This window comes from Alexandromys fortis, unplaced genomic scaffold (assembly GCF_014885135.2).
Source record: "Alexandromys fortis isolate MF-2015 unplaced genomic scaffold, M_Fortis_MF-2015_v1.1 scaffold_146, whole genome shotgun sequence".
Taxonomy (NCBI): domain Eukaryota; kingdom Metazoa; phylum Chordata; class Mammalia; order Rodentia; family Cricetidae; genus Alexandromys; species Alexandromys fortis.
In genome coordinates this window covers 1,445,149-1,466,022 of record NW_026068042.1, presented here as the reverse complement: position 1 = coordinate 1,466,022, position 20,874 = coordinate 1,445,149, and the positions used below count along the sequence as shown (strand labels likewise).

At 45.6% G+C, this 20,874-nt stretch overlaps 1 protein-coding gene and 1 long non-coding RNA gene across 8 annotated transcripts in view; one reads left to right on the top strand and one right to left on the bottom strand.

Moving 5' to 3' along the window:
* Positions 1-20,874, bottom strand: part of LOC126515949 (integrin alpha-D-like) — a 68,699-nt gene that overhangs the window by 29,087 nt on the left and 18,738 nt on the right. Inside the window, exons 24-30 of one of the 4 annotated variants that reach the window (XM_050166017.1) lie at positions 20,090-20,168; positions 19,898-20,002; positions 19,705-19,788; positions 19,400-19,513; positions 19,158-19,259; positions 18,790-18,900; positions 16,844-17,956 (exon numbers count right to left, since the gene is read on the bottom strand). In XM_050166017.1, the coding sequence (XP_050021974.1) occupies positions 17,858-17,956; positions 18,790-18,900; positions 19,158-19,259; positions 19,400-19,513; positions 19,705-19,788; positions 19,898-20,002; positions 20,090-20,168 (694 nt within the window). In that variant the 3' untranslated portion in view covers positions 16,844-17,857. Of the gene's footprint in view, positions 1-1,012; positions 1,135-16,843; positions 17,957-18,789; positions 18,999-19,157; positions 19,260-19,399; positions 19,514-19,704; positions 19,789-19,897; positions 20,003-20,089; positions 20,169-20,874 lie in introns of those variants that run through there. The other 3 variants (XM_050166020.1, XM_050166016.1, XM_050166019.1) reach the window with 3 other exon arrangements.
* Positions 6,215-18,869, top strand: LOC126515950 (uncharacterized). 4 transcript variants are annotated; one of them, XR_007595957.1, is made up of 5 exons: positions 6,215-6,329; positions 6,833-6,963; positions 14,229-14,300; positions 14,767-14,910; positions 15,127-15,298. It is a non-coding gene; the product is annotated as an uncharacterized lncRNA (long non-coding RNA). The 4 variants fall into 4 exon arrangements; XR_007595958.1 differs by lacking the exon at positions 6,215-6,329 and adding an exon at positions 6,413-6,549; XR_007595956.1 differs by lacking the exon at positions 6,215-6,329 and adding an exon at positions 18,745-18,869 and having other exon boundaries at positions 6,692-6,963; positions 15,127-15,232.

The following is a 20,874-nucleotide window of genomic DNA, read 5'->3' as shown; positions in this document are numbered from 1 at the left end:
GAATTAGGCCATCTACTTTCTTAGCTCCGGAATACCTCCCTCTCCATTTCTAGTACTAGGTAGGACCTTGGGCGTGCTAGGCTATGTCCCCAATTCCCCTCACAGGATAGCCACTTGCTACTGCACGCAGGACCCCAGCGTGTTCTCCCGATCCATATGGGTCACACTCCCCTTGCTGATGGCGAAGCCCAAATCCTCAGGAGGTCTCTACCTTTCAAAAGCCTTTCTGCTCCCTCATATTCCTAAACAACTATCCTTCTTCCCCATGCCCCTGGAATTCCCAGCCGTCTCTGGATTCTGGAGTCCACGCCACATCAAGGGCAAGGACACTCCATAGGGTTATTCGTCTGAGTCTGTGTCAGAGAGACGTTTGAACTTGGGGTTCAGATACTTAGAGAGCTGGAACCCTGCAGCCACATGCTCAGGAGCCTCACACACTTATCTTCCCGCCTTAGGTGACTCCCCTTCTTAGCAGGCTCGAACCCTCGTGGACAATACAGGGGCAGCGGGAAGTGAATGGGGAAGTCGGCCAGCACCAGGGAATGGAAAACCCACAGCGCTCTTTCTATTAGGGCAACCATGAGCAGGCTCGGCACCCAGACCTGCCTCTCCAAGAGAGGTGCAAATCTAGGCTTCTGTATGAATCTGATACATGGATGAGGTCCCAGTACAGACTTCAAATTATGGACTATTCTCTCGATAGCAGTGGGACCTACCTACCTGAAGTCAAGACTTGGAGAACACCTGGGCCCGGAAAGGTGGAATCCAGCCTTTCCTCCCACCTGCTAGCTTCTGCAATCTACCCTCTACACCTCTGTACATGGAACTTTGTAAATGGGAAGCCTTGGAGAATAGGACTTTCTGGTAAGGCCGTTCGCTCTGCATAAAGGCATAGCTTACAAAGACACCTATCCTCCCTCCCTTTGATTCAGACCCTTGTCCTAAGAGTTGTTGGAGATGACCAACAGTCCCCCAGTTAACCTGCCAGCCCCTCTCCACACCCAAGCCTTACCCCAGCTGCACAGGAAGATCACGACTCCACGAGCCATTACTGAGCAGTGGGCTGGGACGCAGAGAGCTGCAGAGCCTGCAGGGTGCTAAACCTCCTTGGGGGGAGTTAAAGTAATGAGTCAGGAGCTCAAGGGGCAGGAAGAGAGCCTTACTGGGGGAAAGGACTTTGGTTAATATGTGGGGCAGAGGCAAAAGATACCCCATGACGAAAGCATTCCTGCCCATCACCTATTGGAAGCAGGCTTCCTTCTCCTAGAGACTACCCTTCTCCCAGTTAGTCAGATGATAGTAAGACTTGGTACTGAGTGGCTTATAGGTCCCGGGCCCTTGGGGCTCTCTAAGGCTGCATAAGAGTAGAAAGGGAAGGAACTGGACAGACAGTCATAGAGGCTATGCAGGACATGAATGGGACCTGGGAGATGCTGGAGAGCCAAGGGGTAAAGGGTGGAGGGAGTCTACCCTGAGTCCAGATGTTGGTACAGCAGCACACAGGTCCTTTGCTGGGTGTGTGGCCGAGCCTGTAATCCCAGCACTTGGGAATCTGGGGGAGAGAATCACTTCTTAGAGCTCAACCTGGTTGCATAGCAGAACCTAGGACAACCTGGACCACTCAAGAGTCTGACTCAAAAAGAAAAGTAAATAAATAAGTGACCAGCAAGGAAGAAAGATAATGAAAATATAAGTTGATAGGCACAAGACTAAGTATATCCTGCAGCTGTATGGAGGTCTGAAATGGAAGGAGCCAGACACTCCGTTGACGTGGGATTCCTTTTTTCGAAGAAAAAGCGCAGGAAAAGCTAACCAACCACTGGAGCTGGAAATCAGAGAGCAGTCACCTCTGGTGACATGAGGAGGGTGGGACATTTCGTCTTTTTATCATAACATTTGCTAAATTTAGCAATTTACACTTCATATTTTAACATTTGTTAAATGGGGGAGAAGCCTGGCAGGTGGGAAAACGCATGACTGTTATTCTCATTCTTTTAATCTTCTGCATGTTTGAGCTGCTCTACAAACAAGCACAAACAATGATTTTACAAAAACACGGAGGGGAGTCATAGATGGAGAAACTGGGGCCATGTATGGTTCAAGCACATGACAAAGTCTCTGCCCATAGCATACACTACTTTTAGTGTGTCTATGTGACAGTTATTTAAGTGTTAAGCATACACAGCATAAAATTGGCTTCCTTTGGGTTGCTTTTTCTTTTCGCCTTGCTGGCGATGGAGCCCAGGTCCTCATGAAAGTGAGCCAAGTAGTCTACCAACAGCACATGCATCCAGCCCCTGAAATCAGTTTCCTCTTTTATATGACCTTAATTTTATCTGTTATCATCATGTGTGGTAAAGGGATGCATTGCCACCGCACACGCATGGAGGTAAGTCAGCGGACAGCTGTGGAGCCAGTGTTCTCCGTCCACCTTTACTGGGCTCAGGGATTGAACTCAGGTCCTCAGGTTTGCACGGCAGGCACCCTGAACCATCTCACTGGCCTCCTAAGCAACGACTTGACATCAGTTTACTTGAACTGTGTGTAACTCTCCAGAGGCTGATCTTTTTACTGTGTGGATGGTTCCTTTGCAAGGAACCAGGCCAAGAACGGTGGCTGACAGCTGCGAGGCTCCTTTCCAGTCAAAGCATCAAGGGTCTCTCCTTCTCGTGGTACGTCTGCACAACAATCACCGCACCTAGTCATCGGTTCCGTGGGTCACTGAAAATCTGTGTTTGGAACTATGATTTTTTTTTATTATTGACCCCTGCCCCTTTTCTTGAGAATAGGTCTCTCTATGTAGCCCAGGCTGGCCTCAAACTCACAGAGATCCACCTGCCTCAGGCTCCTGAGTGCTGGGATTAAAGGCGTACACCACCATACCAGGTCAATATTCTCTTAAATGTAAAAACGTAAAGAGTTCTTAATCGCCTCCCTCTCCACCGCGTCTTTTAGACATAGTCTGGAATGCTGTAAGCATTTCACACATGATCTTTCATTCTGGACTTCCTTCTATGAACGGTACTTGAGGCCCACATTTTGCTGATTTCAACAAGAATGCAAATTTCCAGCTTTGCCTTTATTATATTATCACTTGCCTCAGCAAGAGTGTCTTAGCGTTCTCAGCAAAGAAGAGAGTCTCAACCTTTCTACTGCTGTGATAGAACACCGCGGCTGAAACTCGGGGAGGAAAGGGTCGCTTTCAGCTTATAGCTTCCCTTCTCACTACGTCACTGAAGGAAGTCAAAGCAGGAACGATGGGCAGGAACAGGAAGCAGAGACGGAAGCGAGCCCATGGAGGAGTGCTGCTTACTGCCTTGCTTCTCGTGGCTTGTCCAACCTCCTTTCCTAGACCACTCAGGACCACCAGCCCAGGAGGACACCACCAACAGGGAGCTGGGCCCTCCCATCAACCATTCATTGAAAAAAAAAATCACCCACAGGCCACTCTGGGAAGGACATTTTCTCAATTAAGGTTCCCTCTTCCAGATGACTCTAGTTTGTGTCAAGTAGCCTAAAAACTAAGAGTGAAATACACTGTTCAGATACTGTCAGGTACCACATCTTGCTGTGAGAATATCTCCCTCACAAACACAGTGCAAAAGCTGCCAAGACTCTGCCTCCCGCCACAGCTGGAGTGCTATTCCTCAAACAGGGTCTTCAGGGGATCTCAGCGGGCGCCATAACTGTGAGCCACCATCTGCCTCAGGGTAAGGGGCATACAGCTGTAATCCCAGCACGCAAAAGCTGAGGCAGGAAGATGGCAAATTCAAAGCTAGCCCAAGTTACACAGAAGACTCCACAGAGAAGCCGAGGGCTGGATGTAGTGTGGTGGTACGGCACTGCCTGGAATGCGCAAGGCCCTGACTTCAGCTCCAATGTACAAAAATCGGGTTTGGGTTTTTGTTTGTTTGTTTGGTTAATTGGTTTTTTTTTTTTTTTTTTTTTTTTTTTTTTTTTTTTTTTTTGCTTGCTTGCTTGCTTGCTTGCTTGCTTGCTTGGTTTTAAGTTTTTTTTTGGGGGGGGGATTTGGTTTGTTTGTTTGTTGTTTTTACTTTATTCTTTTGTTTTTCCAGACAGTGTTTCTCTGTGTAGTCCTGGCTGTCCTTGACCTCACTTTGTAGACCAAGCTGACATCAAACTCACAGAGATTTGCCTGCCTCTGCTTTCTGAGTTGCTGGGATTAAAGGGGTGCACCACCACCACCTGGCCACACAATCGCTTTACTAGTACACTACACATTTAATAATTCTTGTCACCTTTCAGCAGAACCAGCCATGCCTGCCCCAGCAGTGGGAAGTCCGACTCATGACTTTCCCACAGCTTAAGTGCACTGTTCAGAGCTTTTTGTTTCTTCTTTTTTATTTGTTTGCCTTTGCTTGGTTTCTGCCACATAGTCACCTTACAGTAGTCCAGTCAGGTAGACAACATGCAACCATCAAGTTAGGGTAATCAATTGACCCAGTAAAATTAAACTCTCACATCAGTGACTGAGATCTCCTTGTTAATCACAGGATTCTTCAGCCCCAGCTAACAAGAAACCACAGATTCTTAATTCAAATATACCACACGAAAAAAAAACAGAAAGGATGAGTAATATAGGATTCCACTTGCTTCAGATAATAAAGATTCTGTCCAGGTTCAGCAGAAAGAAGCCCTGATCCAGATTTTAGGCCTTCGGTCCTTTAAGGACCCCAGTGGCTTGCAGCATGAGGAGCTGGAACGTGGAGATCCAGCAGCAAGACCGCAGAACAACTAAAAACCCTTGCGTTTATAGTCTAGAAAGTGGAGCTTAGAGAAAGTTCGCTCAGCAGATTAATGGGGGAATTAAATAAAGCACTGGGCAGTACTTTAGGGAATTCATCTTGTTCCACCCAACCTTGAGGTTGGTACATGCCAGGAGAGAAGTTTCCAAATAAGGTATGGCTGATCCCCTCTCCTGGAATCACCTTTGGGATCTAAGGCCACTGATACAAATTCTTAAAAATGAAAGTTAATAGAGAGTAGCCATTCTCAACCTGTGGATCGTGACCCCTTTGGGGATCACATATCAGATACCCTGCAGATGAGATATTTACATTATGATTCATAACAGTAGCAAAATTACAGTCATTAAGTGGCAATGAAATAATTTAGTGGTTGGGGTCACCACAACATGAGGAACTTATTAAAGGGTCGAAGATTTGGAAAGGTTGAGAACCACTGAGCTAGAGCAATAGGACCCATTAGTTGCCTGAGCATCTTGACTTAGAGGGAAGAGATTGAGAAGCTGGGCATCCATAAGAAATATTAAAGTGGATCCTTGCCCTAACCATACAGAAAAGTTGCTTCAATCAGATCAAAGATTTAAACACAACAAACTACGTTTTTAAAAAGTTAAGAAATTCCTCAGAATGTTGGATATAATAACAATTTTACTGCTAATACAACAAAAGAAGCAATAAAAGAAAAACCAGATAAGTTAGAATTCATCAAAACTAAAAATCTGTGTTTAAAAGCTATAATCAACAGGATGAGGGAAATAGTTGCAAAGTTTATATTTGATAAAGTTTTCATATACAGAGCCTTTAAAGAAGCCTAACAATGCAACAATTTAGCAAAAATTACCCGATTGAAAAATGGACAAGCGGGCCAGGCAGTAGCTTTAATCTCAGCACTCAGGAGGCAGAGGCAGGTGAATCTCTGAGTTCGAGACTAGCCTGGCCTGCAGAAAAAGTTCCAGGACAGCCAGGGCTACACAGAGAAACCCTGTATTGAAAAAAAAATGATATTTCTTCAAAGAAAATATACAAATAAAAACCATCCAGAAAGGTACTCTTCCTCGTGAACCTTTCGAGAAATACAGATCAAAACCAGAGTCACGTTCGTTCTGCTCACTAAGGTGACTGCTGTCAGGGCAGCAAAAACAAAGGCAGTAAATGGGTGTCGTTGAGCAGGCAGAGAAACACAAGCACTGAGAGAGAGAGAGTACAAAACAGTGTAGCCTTTGTGAGAAACAGTGTGGTGCGTCCTCATGTCAAATCTCCAAAATAAGTTTAACACTTCAGAGATATTTATACGTCCCATACTCATAACTGCATTGACAACACCCAGGAAGTAGTCTACACCCGCTCCAGTCCCACCGCTGCTGGGCAGGGGTCTGAAGGAATTTAAGTTAACACACCACAAAGATACCTCACATTCTTGTTAACTGTGGCTCTGCACACGGATCTGCTAAGATGCCATCAGCAGATGAATGGACAAAGACTCTGTGGTTTGTATACACAGCGCCAGAAAAGAGAACAAAATTACATCATTGGCTGGAGACGAGTGGAACTGGAGACTACCCGGTAAGCAAAATAAGCCAGACTGAGAAAGATAAACATTGCATGTTTTCTCTCAATATATGGAACCTCACGTAACTCAGGATGGCCTCAAACTTGCTGTGTAGCCAAGCCTGGCCCTGAATTCCTGACCCTCTCGCCTCCATATCTATAACAAAAAAATAGAAAAGGAACTAGTTGGGGAAGGAAAGGGACGTCTGGGAAAAGGAAAGAGAAACAAGGAAAGGTAAAAGGAGGGAGAAAGGCCACGGATGTGGTTTCTCACATGTGCTATCTGGATGTGATCTATTTACACTTCTGAGTCATCAATCAGAGGCCAGGAAGGCGGCAGCAAAGGGAGGGGTGAGAGGGCAGCGGGTGGGCAAAGGGCAGCGCTATAAACAATATCTCCACGAAACCCTTGCTTTCTACACTGGCTAAAAGATGAATAAGGCATAAAGCCGAGCTGACGAAACGCCCATCTTGCCATCCCAAGTGACCATCTCTCTCTCTGACATTCGTGTGAAAAGCAAGCAGCTGCTCGTTCATTTCGCCATGGAAACGCTGGAAATGTGACTGCTCAATGACCCCCATCTTTAACTCCTCCCACATTCCAGCATGACAGAAACCTTTGAGGAATCGAGACTTCAGAATAAAAGAGGTACCTTTATTTTCTGTTCCCCTCCCCCGCCAGAGTCAGGCCTTGCTGTTTGGTAAACACTGTGTGAGCCTTTCTTGATCAAGGACGGCGTGTTTTCCTCAAACATATTTGCACCTTCCGTTCAACCACCTTTTTCCTGCCTGAAACAGCTTCCTCTCTTATTTTATTGTGTATTTGTCTGTGTGTGTGTGTGCGTGTGTGTGTGCGTGTGTGTGTGTGTGTCTGTAGTTGAATGCATGTGTTCATTGTAGAAGGGCACACATATATGCATGTGTGCAGAGGCCAGAGGTCAGCCTCGGGCACTGTTTCCTCGGGAGCCCTGAATCAGGGTCTCTCCCAGGAACCTGGAGCACACTAAGGTCAGGCTGCCTGGCCACCAAACCCGAGATATCATCCAATCACTGTCTCTAGAGCACTGGGATTATATCATGTAGTTGGTTGTTTTTCACTCTTTACTTTTTGGGGGCTCACCACCCAGCTCCCAAATAAATAGACAGAGACATTTCTTCTTATGAATGCCTGGCCTTAGTTTTGGCTTGTTTCTAGCCAGCTCGTCTAACTTAAATTATCCCATCTACTTTTCGCCTCTGAGCTTTTACCTTTTTCTATTCTGTATACCTTTCTTTCTTTCTTTCTTTCTTTCTTTCTTTCTTTCTTCCTTCCTTCCTTCCTTCCTTCCTTCCTTTCTTCTTTCTTTCTTTCTTTCTTTCTTTCTTTCTTATTACATGGCTGGCTGTGTTGCTGGGCAGCTAGCCCCTGGTGTCTTCTTCTCCTTCCTTTTTTGCTCCTCCCTCTTCTCTTCCTCTCTCCTCTCTTTCTTAAGCCAAGATTTCTCCTCTTATTTATTCTCTCTGCCTGCCAGCACTGCCTATTCCTCTCCTGCCTTGCTATTGGCCATCCCTCTCTTTAGTGAACCAATCACATGTTTTAGGCCGGCAAAGTAGCACAGCTTCACAGAGTTAAACAAATGCAACATAAAAGAATACAGCACATCTCTGCATCATTAAACAAATGTTCCACAGCACAAAAGAATCTAGCACCTCTTTAACTAATATCCCACCACAGCATTCTGCATGGTATTGAGTGTGATGCTAGAGATGAAATTCAGATCCTTATGTCTGCACAGCAAGCACATTACCAACTTAGGCCTCTGCCCAGGCCCCTTCTCCAACTTAATAGAGTTAATAACTTAACTAATGGCCTACAAAAAAAGTAGATGATTACCTTCTCCGCACTCCACTTAGTAAGAAAACAAAATTAATATTGCTCAAGAGGATATGAGAATATATGTAAATCAATTATCTCTTTGGCACAGGGGTAGGAGGAGAAATTGCTCTTTTTGCCTATGGTACAGTTTTTTGGGAATAAGTGCCTGGAATTATGGCAGCTCTTGTGCAATCATGAGGGAGTGGTGAGGACAGAAGCACACAAAGAAAGGTGGTTGAAATGTTGGGAATGGGACAAGAGAGATGGCTCAGTGGTTAAGACCACTGACTGCTCTTCCAGAGGACCAAAGTTTGATTTCCAGCACCCACGTGGTGGCTCACAACCATCTGTAACTCCAGTTCCAGGGATCTGACGCCCTCTTCTGGCTTCTGTAGGCAGCGCACACATGTGCTGCACATACATACATGCAGTTAAAACACTCAAACACAAGCAATAATTTTTAAAACTTAAATATTTTTAAGTTGAAATCATGTTCTTTTGGGGGGGCAGCAGTAGGGTTTTCAGTGGTACCCAGCCTGGCCCCCATATCCTGAACTCAAGCGACATTCCTGCCTCAGCCTCCCAGATGTCTGCAACAGCAGGACCCGGGCAGACTAAATGCACTAGTAGAGCTCTGTGTAGAACAGGTGTAGGCTCTTCTGCACTTGTCCCTCCTGTCGCGTGTAGCTGTGGCCCATCTTCCTAAGCTTCTTTAGACATTTGTGGCCTTTCCTGCTTTTGCTGCGGGAACATCTCTGCTTCAGGAGGCTACGGCTTTGCTGTCCCGTTCACGCCTCATGCTAACGTAAACTGCACTCAGTGGCAAAGTTTTGTGCTGCCCTGTATTTCTCACATTTCTGTTCCTTCCCCTAAGTGGTTATTTCTCTTTTTTGAAATGACTAAAAAGTTTTACAGCTTCATGCTACAGTTGCAGACTGGGCGAAAGCACCAAAAATACACACAGGAGTAAGGCGAAATCTCAAAGTAGGTTTTAATTTGCATTTCCTTGCTGGCTAAGGATGCTGAACATTTCTTTGTTCCCCAGCCACTTGTGTTTCATCATTTGAGAATTATTTGCCTAGTCCTGCACCCTATTTTAATTGGGCTGTTTTCTTGATGTTCAGGATTTGTTAGTTCTTTGTATATTTTAGAAACTAACCCTCTGCAGACTGCCTCTTTGCCTGAACGATGGTGTCCTTTGCTGTACAGAAGCTTTCCATTTTCATGAGGTCCCTCTTATTCACTAGCTAGGCAGAGGAGGGATAGATGGGGCTGGAGGGCAGAGAAAATCAATAGGAGAGAATGAGAGAGAAGAGAACAAAGGAGAAAGAGGAGGACATGCCTGGGGCCAGAAGCCAGGCAGCCACCAGCAAGTCAGACACCAGAAGCAGGAAAGTAGGACATACAAAAGGAAAGAAAGGTGAAAAAAAAAAAAGGCAAAATATAGATAAAGAGAAGCATTAAAATAAAAGCTAAGATAAGGCCAAACATTCGTAACTAATAATAAGTCTCCGTGTCCTTATTTGGGAGCTGGTTGGTGCCCTAAAAGAAAGCCTGCTACAAGCTACTTTGCTAGCTCCCTTTTCTATTTATACCCCCCTTGATCACCTTCTGTTGTCTTACTGTTCTGAGATGGTGGCTATCCCTATTGAATAGATGTGGAGGGAATGAACATCTTTGTCTTGTTCCTGACTTTAATAAAAATGCTTTGAGTTTCTCTCCATTTAGGTTGATGTTGGCCGTGGTCTTATAGTAAACCGTCTTTCTTAGACTGAGGTATGGCCCTTCTATCACTAGTCTCCAGGACTTTTATCATGAAGGGATGTTGAATTTTTGTCAAAGACCTTTATGAAAACTAAAGAGGTGATCATGTGTTTTGTTTTGCTTTGGCTTTGCCTTGTTTTTGCCTTTTGGTCTGATTATGTGGTGAATTATGTTTATTGATTTATGTATGTTGAGCCATTCCTGAATCCCAGGGATGAAGCCAACTTGATAATGATGGATTTCTTTTTGCTATGTTCTTGGATTCAGTTTGCAAGTATTTTATTAAGAACTTTCGCATCTATATTCATGGGGATATTGGTCTATAAATTTTTCTATTGCCAGATCTTTGCATGGTTTTGATATCAGGGCAATAGTGACTTTGTAAAAAGCTAATTAGTCAATGTTCCTTCATTTTCATTTTGTGTAATAATTTGAGGAATATTAGTATTAATTCTTCTTTGAAAGTTTGGTAGAATTCTGTTCTGAATCCATCTGGCCCTGGACATTTTTTAAATTATTGTTTCTATTTTACTAGGGGTTATGGGTCTGTTTGAATTACTATCTGATCTTGATTTTAGTATGTCATATACATTAAAAAATCATTCTTTTTTATGTTTTCCAATTTGGTAGAGTACAGCATTTTAAAGCATGCCATTATTACTCTCTGGATTTCCTTGGTGTCTGTTGTTACACCTCACTTTTCATTTAATTTTGTTACTTTAAATCCTTTCTTTGTCTTTTAATTAATTTGGCAAAGGGTTTATCAATCTCACTGATTTTCTCAAAGAAGCAACTCTTTGTTTCCTTGATTCTTTTTAAATTTTTTTCTTTTTTATTATTTCAGCCCTGAGTGTGATTATTTCTTTCAGTCTACTCTTTTTGGTTTTGTTTCTCCTCGTTGTCTTTCAGGTGTACTCTAAAGTTACTAATATGAGATTTCCCTCAGTTTTTGATGCAGGCATTTAGTGTTATGAACTTGCCTCTTAGAGCAGCCTTCACTGTGTCCCATAAATTTGGGTACATTGTGCTTTCATTTTCATTCAGTTCTTAAGTTTCTTGATTACTGTCTTGACCTATTTTTTATTCAGTGATGAGTTGTTCAGTTCCCATGAATTTGTGAGCTTTGTATTGTTTCTGTTATTGATATCCGGTTTTAATTCATGGTGGTCAGATAGGATATAGGGTGTTATTTCAATCTTCTTATACCTCCAGACTTGCTGTGTGTCCAAATATGTGGCAAATCTTGGAGAAAGTTCCATGAGCTGCTGAGAAGAAAATCTATCCTTTCATGTTTAAGTGAAATGTTCTGTAGTTATCTGCTATGTCCATTTGATTTTCGATGATATTTAACCCCAGCATTTCTCTGTTCAGTTTTTGTCTGGATGACCTGTTTATTGGTGGGAATGGGACATTGTAGTCACCCACTATCACTGTGAAGATCAATGTGTGATTTTAGCTGTAGTGATGTTTCTTCTCTGAACTGAGGTACCCTTGTGTGTGATGACTAATGTTTAGAATTGCAATATCCTCTTTGTGAATTTTTCCTTTAATGATTATGCACTGTCCTTCCCTATCTCTTCGATTTTTTTTTGAAGTTTATTTTGACAGATATTAAAAAGGATATATCTGCTTGCTTCTTGGGCCTGAAGTAATATCTAACCTTGTTGTTAGGTGTGTTTCTTGTTTTTGGGGGGAGGGGATTTTTCGAGAGAGGGTTTCTCCGTAGCTTTTTGGTTCCTGTCCTGGAATTATCTCTTGTAGACCAGGCTGGCCTCAAACTCACAGAGATCCGCCGGCTTCTGCCTCCCGAGTTCTGGGATTAAAGGCGTGGGCCACCACTGCCCAGCTAAGGTGTGTTTCTTGAATGTGGCAGAAAGCTGGATCCTGTTTTCTAATACAATCTGTTAGTCTGTGTCTTTTTATTGAGGAATTGAGATCATTTACATTGACAGTTGTCAACAGAAGTGTTTCTTGATTCCTGCTGCTTTGTTGTTATGCTGTGAGTTCCCCCCGCCTTTTGATTTAATGCTCTGGGATTATTTATTCCTTTTATCTTTGTGAGCATAGTTAACCTCTTCAGAGTGAAGTTTTCCTTCTAGTGCCTTTTGTAGAGCTGCATTGGTAGAGAGATACTGTTTATATTTGGTTTTATCGTGAAGTGTTTTTCTTTCTCTATTAATTGTGATTGATAATTTCGCTGAGTATAATAGAGTGAGCTGGCATCTGTGGGCTCTCAGAGTCTGCAGACCACCTGTCCAGGTCCTCTAGCTTCTAAAATCTCTATTGAGAAGTCAGGTGCTTATCTAATGGGTCTGCCTTTATGTATGACTTGATCTTTTTCTCTTGAAGCTTTTAATACCTTCATATAGTATTTTAATTATTATGCATAATGGGGAATTTCTCTTTTGGTCCTATCTATTTGGTATTCTCTATCCTTCTTGTACCTTGATAGGCTTCTTTAGGTTATGGAAATTTTCCTCTATGATTTTCTTCAAAGTATTTTCTGTGCCTTTGACCTGGGTTTCTTCTCTTTCCTCTCTTATTTGCAGACTGGGTCTTTCCAGAGTGTCCCAGATTTCCTGGATATTATGTGCCTGATTTTTTTCAATTTAATACTTTTTTGGGGCTGACCTATCCATTTTTTTACCTTGTCTTCAACACCTGAGGTTCTTCTTTTTTAAAGTTATTTTTATGGCTTATTTAACTTTATTTTATGTGCATTGGTGTGAAGGTGTTAGATCCCCTAACTGGATCTTCAGACAGTTGTGAGCTGCCATGTGGGTGCTGGGAATTGAACTTGGGTCCTCTGGAAAAGCAGTCAGTGCCCTTAACCACTGAGCCATCTTTCCAGCCCCCAAGACCTGAGGTTCTTTCTCCCATGTCTTGTAATCCGTTGGTGAGGTTTTTACCTTTGAAGTTTTCATTTTACATCCTAAGTTTTTCATTTCCAGTTTTCAGTTGGGTTTTGTTAAATTATTCTATTTCTTTGTTATTTTTCGTTCATGTCTTGAACTGTTTTCATTATTTAATTTAACTGTTGTGTTTTTACGAACTTCATTATGAGATCTACTCAATCCTCTTTAGGTCCTTGAACATATTGATAGCTGCTACTTTGAAGTCATTTATCTTGTGTTTTGGCTATATTCCATCTGTCAGGGTTACATGGTTCAGGTGAAGGCATATTGTCTTAACTGTGTGTGTGTGTTTGTGTACATGTGCACTGTGGTCTAGTGTGAAAGTCTCTGCAAACACTAGGAGAGCTGGTAAAGTAACCACTCGCATGAGGCAAGAAGTTCAACACAACTCAATAACAGTGATGGTTCAGGCTTCTAGAGTCAGACACTGGGCTGTTTATTTTAGGCGTATGTAAGTGCAGTACGATTTGGAAAAATGTTTCCTGTTGTAACACAACCCCATTGTACAATGAGGCATAATTACACCAAAATACTTCTTAAAGCATGTGTCATTTCTTCCAAGAAGGTGGGCTCCATAGAGAGGCTACATGTGTTATCTTTAGGGCCTAGAGGAAGATCTGGTGTGGTCTCCGTCATACAGATAGTGCAAAGGTTACCTAAGTTGTTAACCACCTTCTGTCTGGCTGGTGGGAAAGTGGAGGAGCCAGGTGCGATTTTGCCATACAGATATCAGGAGGGTCACTGGGCTATTGACCACCACCATTCCCAGTCTTCTGGGCAGAAAATACATTATACATCTCTTCATTTAAAGAGAGGCCTGTGGGATTGACATTCCTGGTTTCCCTAGTGCTGACCATTGTGCTTCCAACAGTCTAGGCATCTGGAATTATACTTTTGAGGTATTTCTTGACATTGATTCTGGTCTTGGCTTTCTTAAGCAGGTATTCTATCCTTTGATTGGTATTGCCCTGTCTGGATTCTTAGCAAGTATGGTGGTTGTGGTGTCCCTGGTAGAGGGTGCCTCTGCAGGTTGGTGAGTAGATGTGGTAGTTTGAACAAAAATGGTCCCCCATAGGGAGTGGCACTATTAGGAGGTGTGGCATTGTTGAAGTAGGTATGACCTTGTTAGAGGAAATGTGTCACTGTGTGGGTGGGTTTTAAGGTTCCCTATGCTCAAGCTATGCCCTGTGTCACAGTTCACTTCCTGTTGTCTGTGGATCAAGATCTAGGAACTTTCAGCTCTTTCCCCAGCACCATGTCTCCCTGCATGTCACCGTGTCCTGCCACGATGATAATGGACTAAACTTCTGAAACTGTAAGTCGCCCCAATTAAATGCTTTTCTTTATAAGGGTTTCTGGAATCATGGTGTCTCTTCACAGCAATAGACACCCTAACTAAGACAGTGGACCAAGAAAGAAGAGTCAAGAGGACTGGAGAAAAGAGCTAGGGAGGTAGGTCCACACTAAGAGGTGGAGTTCTCTGGGAGTGGAGGTGTGGTGGGAGGTGGGGCTCCTGCAAGCAGACTTCAGTGGTACAAGAGCAAGTCTGGAGGGACCAGAATGAAAGGGTTAGGAGAACCCTAGGTCTGCAGAGAAAGGCAGACTCCCTAAGTTGTGGATTTGGGGTGGTTGGAGGGGCTCCTACAAGCAAGCTGTTACAGAGGCTAACATAGAGCAGGGAAGATAGAGAGAATCTTCTACCTGAGGCCCAACCTATGTAGCCACTGCGAATCCCCAGCAGAAAGTGTTTCTGGGAATCTGCCACTGACCCAAAGGAACAGAGATGGGCTAGGGAAGGCTGACGGGAGCAGTGGAAAAGGACCATTCTGGGTCTGCACCAAGAGGTGGCAAGACCGGGGGCTGCTCTGGTCTTTATTATCCCTTGTCATCTACTAGATTTGGATTTATTGTTTTCCAGATTCTTTTATTCTCAGAATATGAGTGTTTTGCCTGCATGGATGAAGGCGTGTGCACCACATGCATGCCTAGTGCCGGCAGAGTCCAGAAGAGGACATCAGGTTCCCGGAAACGCAGTTATAAATGATTGTGAACTGTCATTCGGGTACTGAAAACCAAACCCAGGTCCCCTGAAAGAGCAACAAGTACTCTTAACCTCTGAGCGATCACTCTAGCCACCCTCTTTATTTTTACACATCTATGGGGTGCATCAAGCTTGCTCTGATTTTTTACTGTAGGAGTTTGACATAGATTTCTCTCTGAGGACTCCATTTAATGTGCCTCGGAGATTTTGTTGTGCTATCTTCTCATTTTGTTCCAGGATTCAAGAAAAACCTTTCCTGGCCTGGAGAGATGCCTCAGCAGTTAAAAGAACTTATTGATCTTCCAGATGATCCAAGTTCAGTTCCCAGCACCCGTAACACATGGTCCGTAAGCATCTATTACTCGAGTTCCAGAGATCCAATGACATCTGGAACCTGCACATATGATATATATATACATATATATATATGCATAGATTCATAAGTAAAAGTAAACTTAAAAATAGGAATCTTTCCTAATGTCTTCCTTGACCCGTTCACTATTAAGGAATGTGTTGTTTAACCTCCGTATGTCTGGGTAACTACTAGAAATGTGCTCATTCTTTTAACTTTTGTTGCATTGTGGTCAGATAGCATACACAAAGTCGTTTCAATGTACTGATGGGGAAACTCTATCAACCAATCACATCTAGTTAGGGTGTGGCTACCTGGCGCCCAGGCAGAAAAACTGGGAGGATCCAGATGCATGCCCTCTCTGCGCAGTGCCCGCCCAACAGATAGGATGTCAGACCTCCCACTCCTGTAGCGTGAGTTTCCCCCTTTTAACCATTAAAATATAACTTGAGCTGGCCTGGTTATTTATCGTACTGACCTAATTCACAATAATATACCTTCTTTAAGCCCCTTGAAATTATTGATTACATTCATCATTGTTCCTTTAAATTCTGTGTCCTAGAGTTCTCCTAAGTAACTGGAGAGCTTTTCTATGGGACTAATGGGTTTGAGTGGGGACATCCTGTCTTGATCTTTCTGAGAGCTTCTGCTGTTGCAGTGATACCTGGCCATGCGCACTTCTTTCCTGGATTTCACGGCTGTCTCAGGTAGGGCCGGTACAGAAGCTGATGACTAGATCTAGGTCTATAGCAAGTACACGAGGTGCTTGGCTGGAGTTAGGCTTGCAAGTGTAGTGATACCACAAGAGCAGATGGGGGTCTGGGGAATTCAGCCAGCAAAGTTGTTGTGCAAGCGGCATGAGCTGGGCCTCCAAGTGTGGAGATGGGGGGTGAGTGAGGGACCACAGTTCTGATTCTATCCATCCCTTCACCCTCTCTTATTCTCTCCCAGCACAACCAGCCCACCCAGTCCACAAGTTCCATTCTACATCTGTGTGGTTTTGCTTTGCTTTTCGGTTTTGTGTTGTGACCCTCTGAGTTAACGAAGGCAAGTGGATGGGTGTGAGTATGGGGTTCACCACTGAAACATGAAGACATCACTGAAGATAATAACCTCTCCTCCAGCAAGCTTTGAGTGCTTTTAGCTCCCCTGGACAGGGAAGGCCCCTTCTCTACGACTGAGTATTGACTAGGTCAGTTTTGTCCAGGCCCTGTGCAGACAATTGCAACTGTTCCTCAACCCCGCAAGACAGCACCTCACAGCATCTCACAGCATCTCTCTCGCAGCATCTCACAGCATCCCACAGCACCTCACAGCATCCCACAGCACCCCACAACATCCCACAGCATCCCACAGCATCCGATAGCATCCCACAGCATCCCACAGCATCCCACAGCACCCACAGCACCCACAGCATCCCACAGCATCTCACAGCCCTCCTCCCTAATGTTCAGCCCATACACTCTTTCCGCTCTCTGAGATTCTCTCCGCTCTGAGCTTGGAAAGGGTGACACAAGTGTCCTGTTTAATTCTGAGCACTCACCAGTCTCCTGGTCTTAGCACCGAAAGCAGCCATGAGTCTAGATTTGCCATCATTCATGACAAAGACAGGCTAGGGAAATGCTTTATTATATAATGCTGATCCTCAATGCCTTCAGACTCAGGGAATCTGAAGAAACGGTAAGACAGCAGGTAAGGAGTTTGAATGAAGGCACACTGCGTTTGTGGGGAAAGGCATTCTCAGGAGCCCTATGGTGCCCCTGCTGTTGACTGCATCTTAGAACTCGATAGTAAGTTCCTGCTGCTGAAGATGCCGCATGTTTGCCATCAGATATGGAAAAACTAAGCCAGCTCCTTCATTTGTTCACGAGGCAAGGTTGGGTGGAATAATGTCTTTGGTCTTTTGCCAGTGCTCTATCCTGTAGATAGACAGATGCTTGCTTATGTCTTCCCAGAAGAAGACACACAGCTAAGGGGCATGGGCCTCTTTTGACCTGGCACTGTACAGGAGCAAGGTCCCTCCCGAGGGAAAAGGACACTGTTCTTCCCAGTTAACAACGCTGGCACTAGAAGCCAGCTCCACTGATTACACTGTACAGATGTTTCCTTGCCAATTCAGAGAAAGCTGGGTTAGAGTCTCAGAGAAAAGCTACAAACTGATGCCAACGACATTTTACTAGAAATGAAGATGGCACGGAAGCAAAGTATCCCAGGCTGTCTGAGGTTCCCCTCCTGAAAACAGAGCTCAGTCCTAACATCTTGAACGTAGATGGGAGGAACTGGAAACAGACAAGAGTGGGTGACTACTTCCACTCTTCATCCTACAAAGTTCATTAGTGGCCAGTGAGCGAAGGGAGCACTGAACTGCCCATGTGTTCCTAGGCATGAATTCCTAGTCGGGTTCTCTGGGCCAGAACAGGGACTGCGTCCTCAGAGTTTCCAGGTAACGTTTTGACCAGACAAGTCTCCCTTCCCAAACAAGACACAAAGAGCAAAGTTGGCTTGTCCCCAGCATTCATGGTGCAGAATGTTTCTTTGTCCTTGACCTAGGGGAGAGTACAAGATCTGGGAAGCCTCTCAGGAGGGCAGGTTCAAAGAAGACAAGGAGGCAAGTTCTCACTGGGCTTCCTGAGGGTCTGAGGTCTCGTTTCCTGAGACAGGCTGTCCATTCGCTTCCGCCATCATTTCCTTGTACTGACGTTTGAAGAAGCCAGCCTGTAGGGAGGAAGAGGAAAATGGAAGAAGGATGAGAGGCGCTAAGGGGCTCAGTGTGTAAAACACTTGCTGACAAGCGTGGGAACTGGAGTCCGGATGCCCAGAGTCCACACTAACGATGCATGGGCGTGGTGCCCTGCCTGTAAGCCCAGAACTCAGGAGGTGGAGATGGGATCCCTTGAGCAAGACCAGCCAAAGTGATCTCTGTGTTCAAGTGAGAGGCTCTGCTTCAGTGTGTAAGGTAGAGAGTAATAGAGACAGGTACTCAGCATCTACTGGTAGCCTTCACACTCACATGTGCACATATGCGTACGTACCCAGAAACTCATGTGCGCCTACACACACATACACACACACACACACACGCATGCATGCATGAATGCATGTATATATGCCCACAAATGCAAAAAAAGAGAGGAAATAAATGACTAAAGGAGAGGAAGGGTAACCATCTCTGGAGCCCTACGACTTTCAAATAACTGGGTACATATTGCATCATTTAGACACAGACAGAACTATGTGGCTTCAATCACCCTTACACTGAAAAAGACCAAGGCCCGGCCCAGCCCTGGTGTCAACATTCAAGTCCATGTCTGCACCTATGTTCTATTCTTCTGGAAAAGGAAACAGGGAGAGAAGCAGAGAAGAGTAAGAAAGGAGAGAGATGAGAGTGGCTCTCGGGCGGGGAGGCACAAACGAAGGATAACTGGGTGGGGAGGGTTTGTCACGTGAAGTGTGCCGGTGATGATGTGCTCAGACACCAGCATGAGCTCCTGCCTACCCTGCAGGAGGAGCATGACCAAATCGTGCCGTAAGAAGGACAAGTCCCTCACCTTGTACAGCCCGCCTGTGATGAGAGCCAGCAGCAGCAGACCGCCCACAGAGCTGCCCACGATGAGAGGGACCGGGTTGTGAACCTCATACATCTCCAGCACTGTCTTCGTCTGGTGGAGGTGGACCCAGTGGAAAACATCATGTCTCATGCAGCCTCACCTGCCCCCGGGATCCCAGCCTCTAACTCCCTCTCTTCCTTGTCCAGGCTCTGTTCCAGGAGGTGCAATACAGAAGCTCTTGTACACTGAGTGTCTAAGGCCCTTCACTCGTCCTCCCTCCAGGCTGGCAAGGCCCCCAGCCAGCACTGCAGACTGAGCGTTAGGAGCCCTCTCGCCAGCCTGGCCACCTCCTGCCACACAGCCACTACCTGGGCTCTCAGAAACGCCTCCTGTCCTGGCAGCTGGGAATACACAGATGTGTCGAATGTGATCTCAGCCACGCTCAGGACCACCACCTTTTTCTGCAATGTCTGCAAAAGAGAGGGTGGGGCAGAGCTGGGAGTTGGACCTGGCAGGAGCTCAGGAGTCAAGAACTGCCCTGACCCAAGGATGCTCCAGAGCCATCAGGCACGCATGGACTGGGGGAGTACCTCTGCTCCTGGCCACGCACCTGGCTGACCCAGCCAAAGCTGAGGTTGCCCTTCAGAATGAAGTCAAGCTCGTCCTGGATGCCCAAGGAGGGGATGTCACAGCGGAAGTGCAGGCAGTCAGCAATGGAGCAGTCCTGGGGCCAGAGAAATAGTATCAGACCAGGGGAAGGTAAGTCTGAGAGTAGGAGACAGCACTAAGCTGTGGGACTTGACAGAAGCAGCCACTTCTAAATACAGCTGGTTGTTCAGCAGGTGCCATTTGGCATTCGCAAAGTGAGCTCGAGTCCTCTGGTGGGACATGTTGAAACCTCCCGGTCCTCCTCACCAGCATAGGGCTCCTCTGCATGTGAGCCAGGAGGTCAGATTGTGTTGGCACAATTCTGTTCTGATAGCACTGGGTGGGAAGGTTCTAGAAGGCAAACAGAGAACAGGGCTTTGGCTGCAGCATCAGGGACCCGTGAGTGACACGGATAGAAGTCAAGGGCCTTCGCTGAGGAGCCAGGGCTGGTTTTGAGTACCTGGAGCTGGGGGGCCTTCACTGTCCACACAGCTTCTCCCTTCAGTGCTACAGGCACCCAAAAGTTGATGCTGGCTGGCACGTCCCTCTGCCCCAGATTATTCACCTGCACAGAAGGCACTGCGGGTAGAGTCTATGCCCAGGTCCTCTGCCCCTACTCACCAGCTCCCCGGTCCTAAGTCCCCGCACTTGCCTGGTATCTGTGTTCGACCACGCTGCTCTTCTGCTTTTCTGAGGCCGAGAAGTTGAGATACTTGGTAGACTGGTCGTGACTGGGGAGAGAAGAGTCATGAAGTCCCGCCTGGCCTCCTGAGGAGGGCCTGGCTCTGGCATGAGGATACAAGTAGTCGGGTGGGCCTTTGGGTGGCGTAGAACGAGGTGTGTGGCAGGGTTGGAATAAGAGAAGGTGTAGGGGGCAGGAGGGGTTTCAGGGCAGGTATAAGGAAGCATGCAGGAGCTACCCAAAAGAGATCACTGGAGAAAGAATAGGTTGGGGGTGTAGTGAACAGACTTAAGATCCACACCACTGAGTCATGGGGAGAGCAGGGGCCACTGCCTGCCCCATTTCTACACCTCAGCCTTCATTTCAGTCCTTTGTGGACATGTAGGATACAGCAAATTTTGTTGACCATGTGCCCCACCCATTCTTGACTCCTAGCCCCGCCCCCTTTTCTGTTTCTTTGCCTTTTATCACCAGGAAACTTTGAAGGGCCAATGCCAGACTCTTCTGCAGGTCTCAACGTAACAAAATTTCATGAGACCTACTTGGGTTCAAGCCTGGGAGTGCAGGGGCCACAAGGTCCCTTACATCCCAGCTGATTCTACCTCTGTCCCTTACCAGTCTATTCCTCGTGTACCTGACCTCTAGACCCCAAATTCTAGCCCACCACTCCTCCTCATGAGGCAAGCTAGCAAGGCACACAGGAGAAGAGGAAAACCCTGCATGGTTAGCTGCGCCTGATATAATGGCAGAGCCGT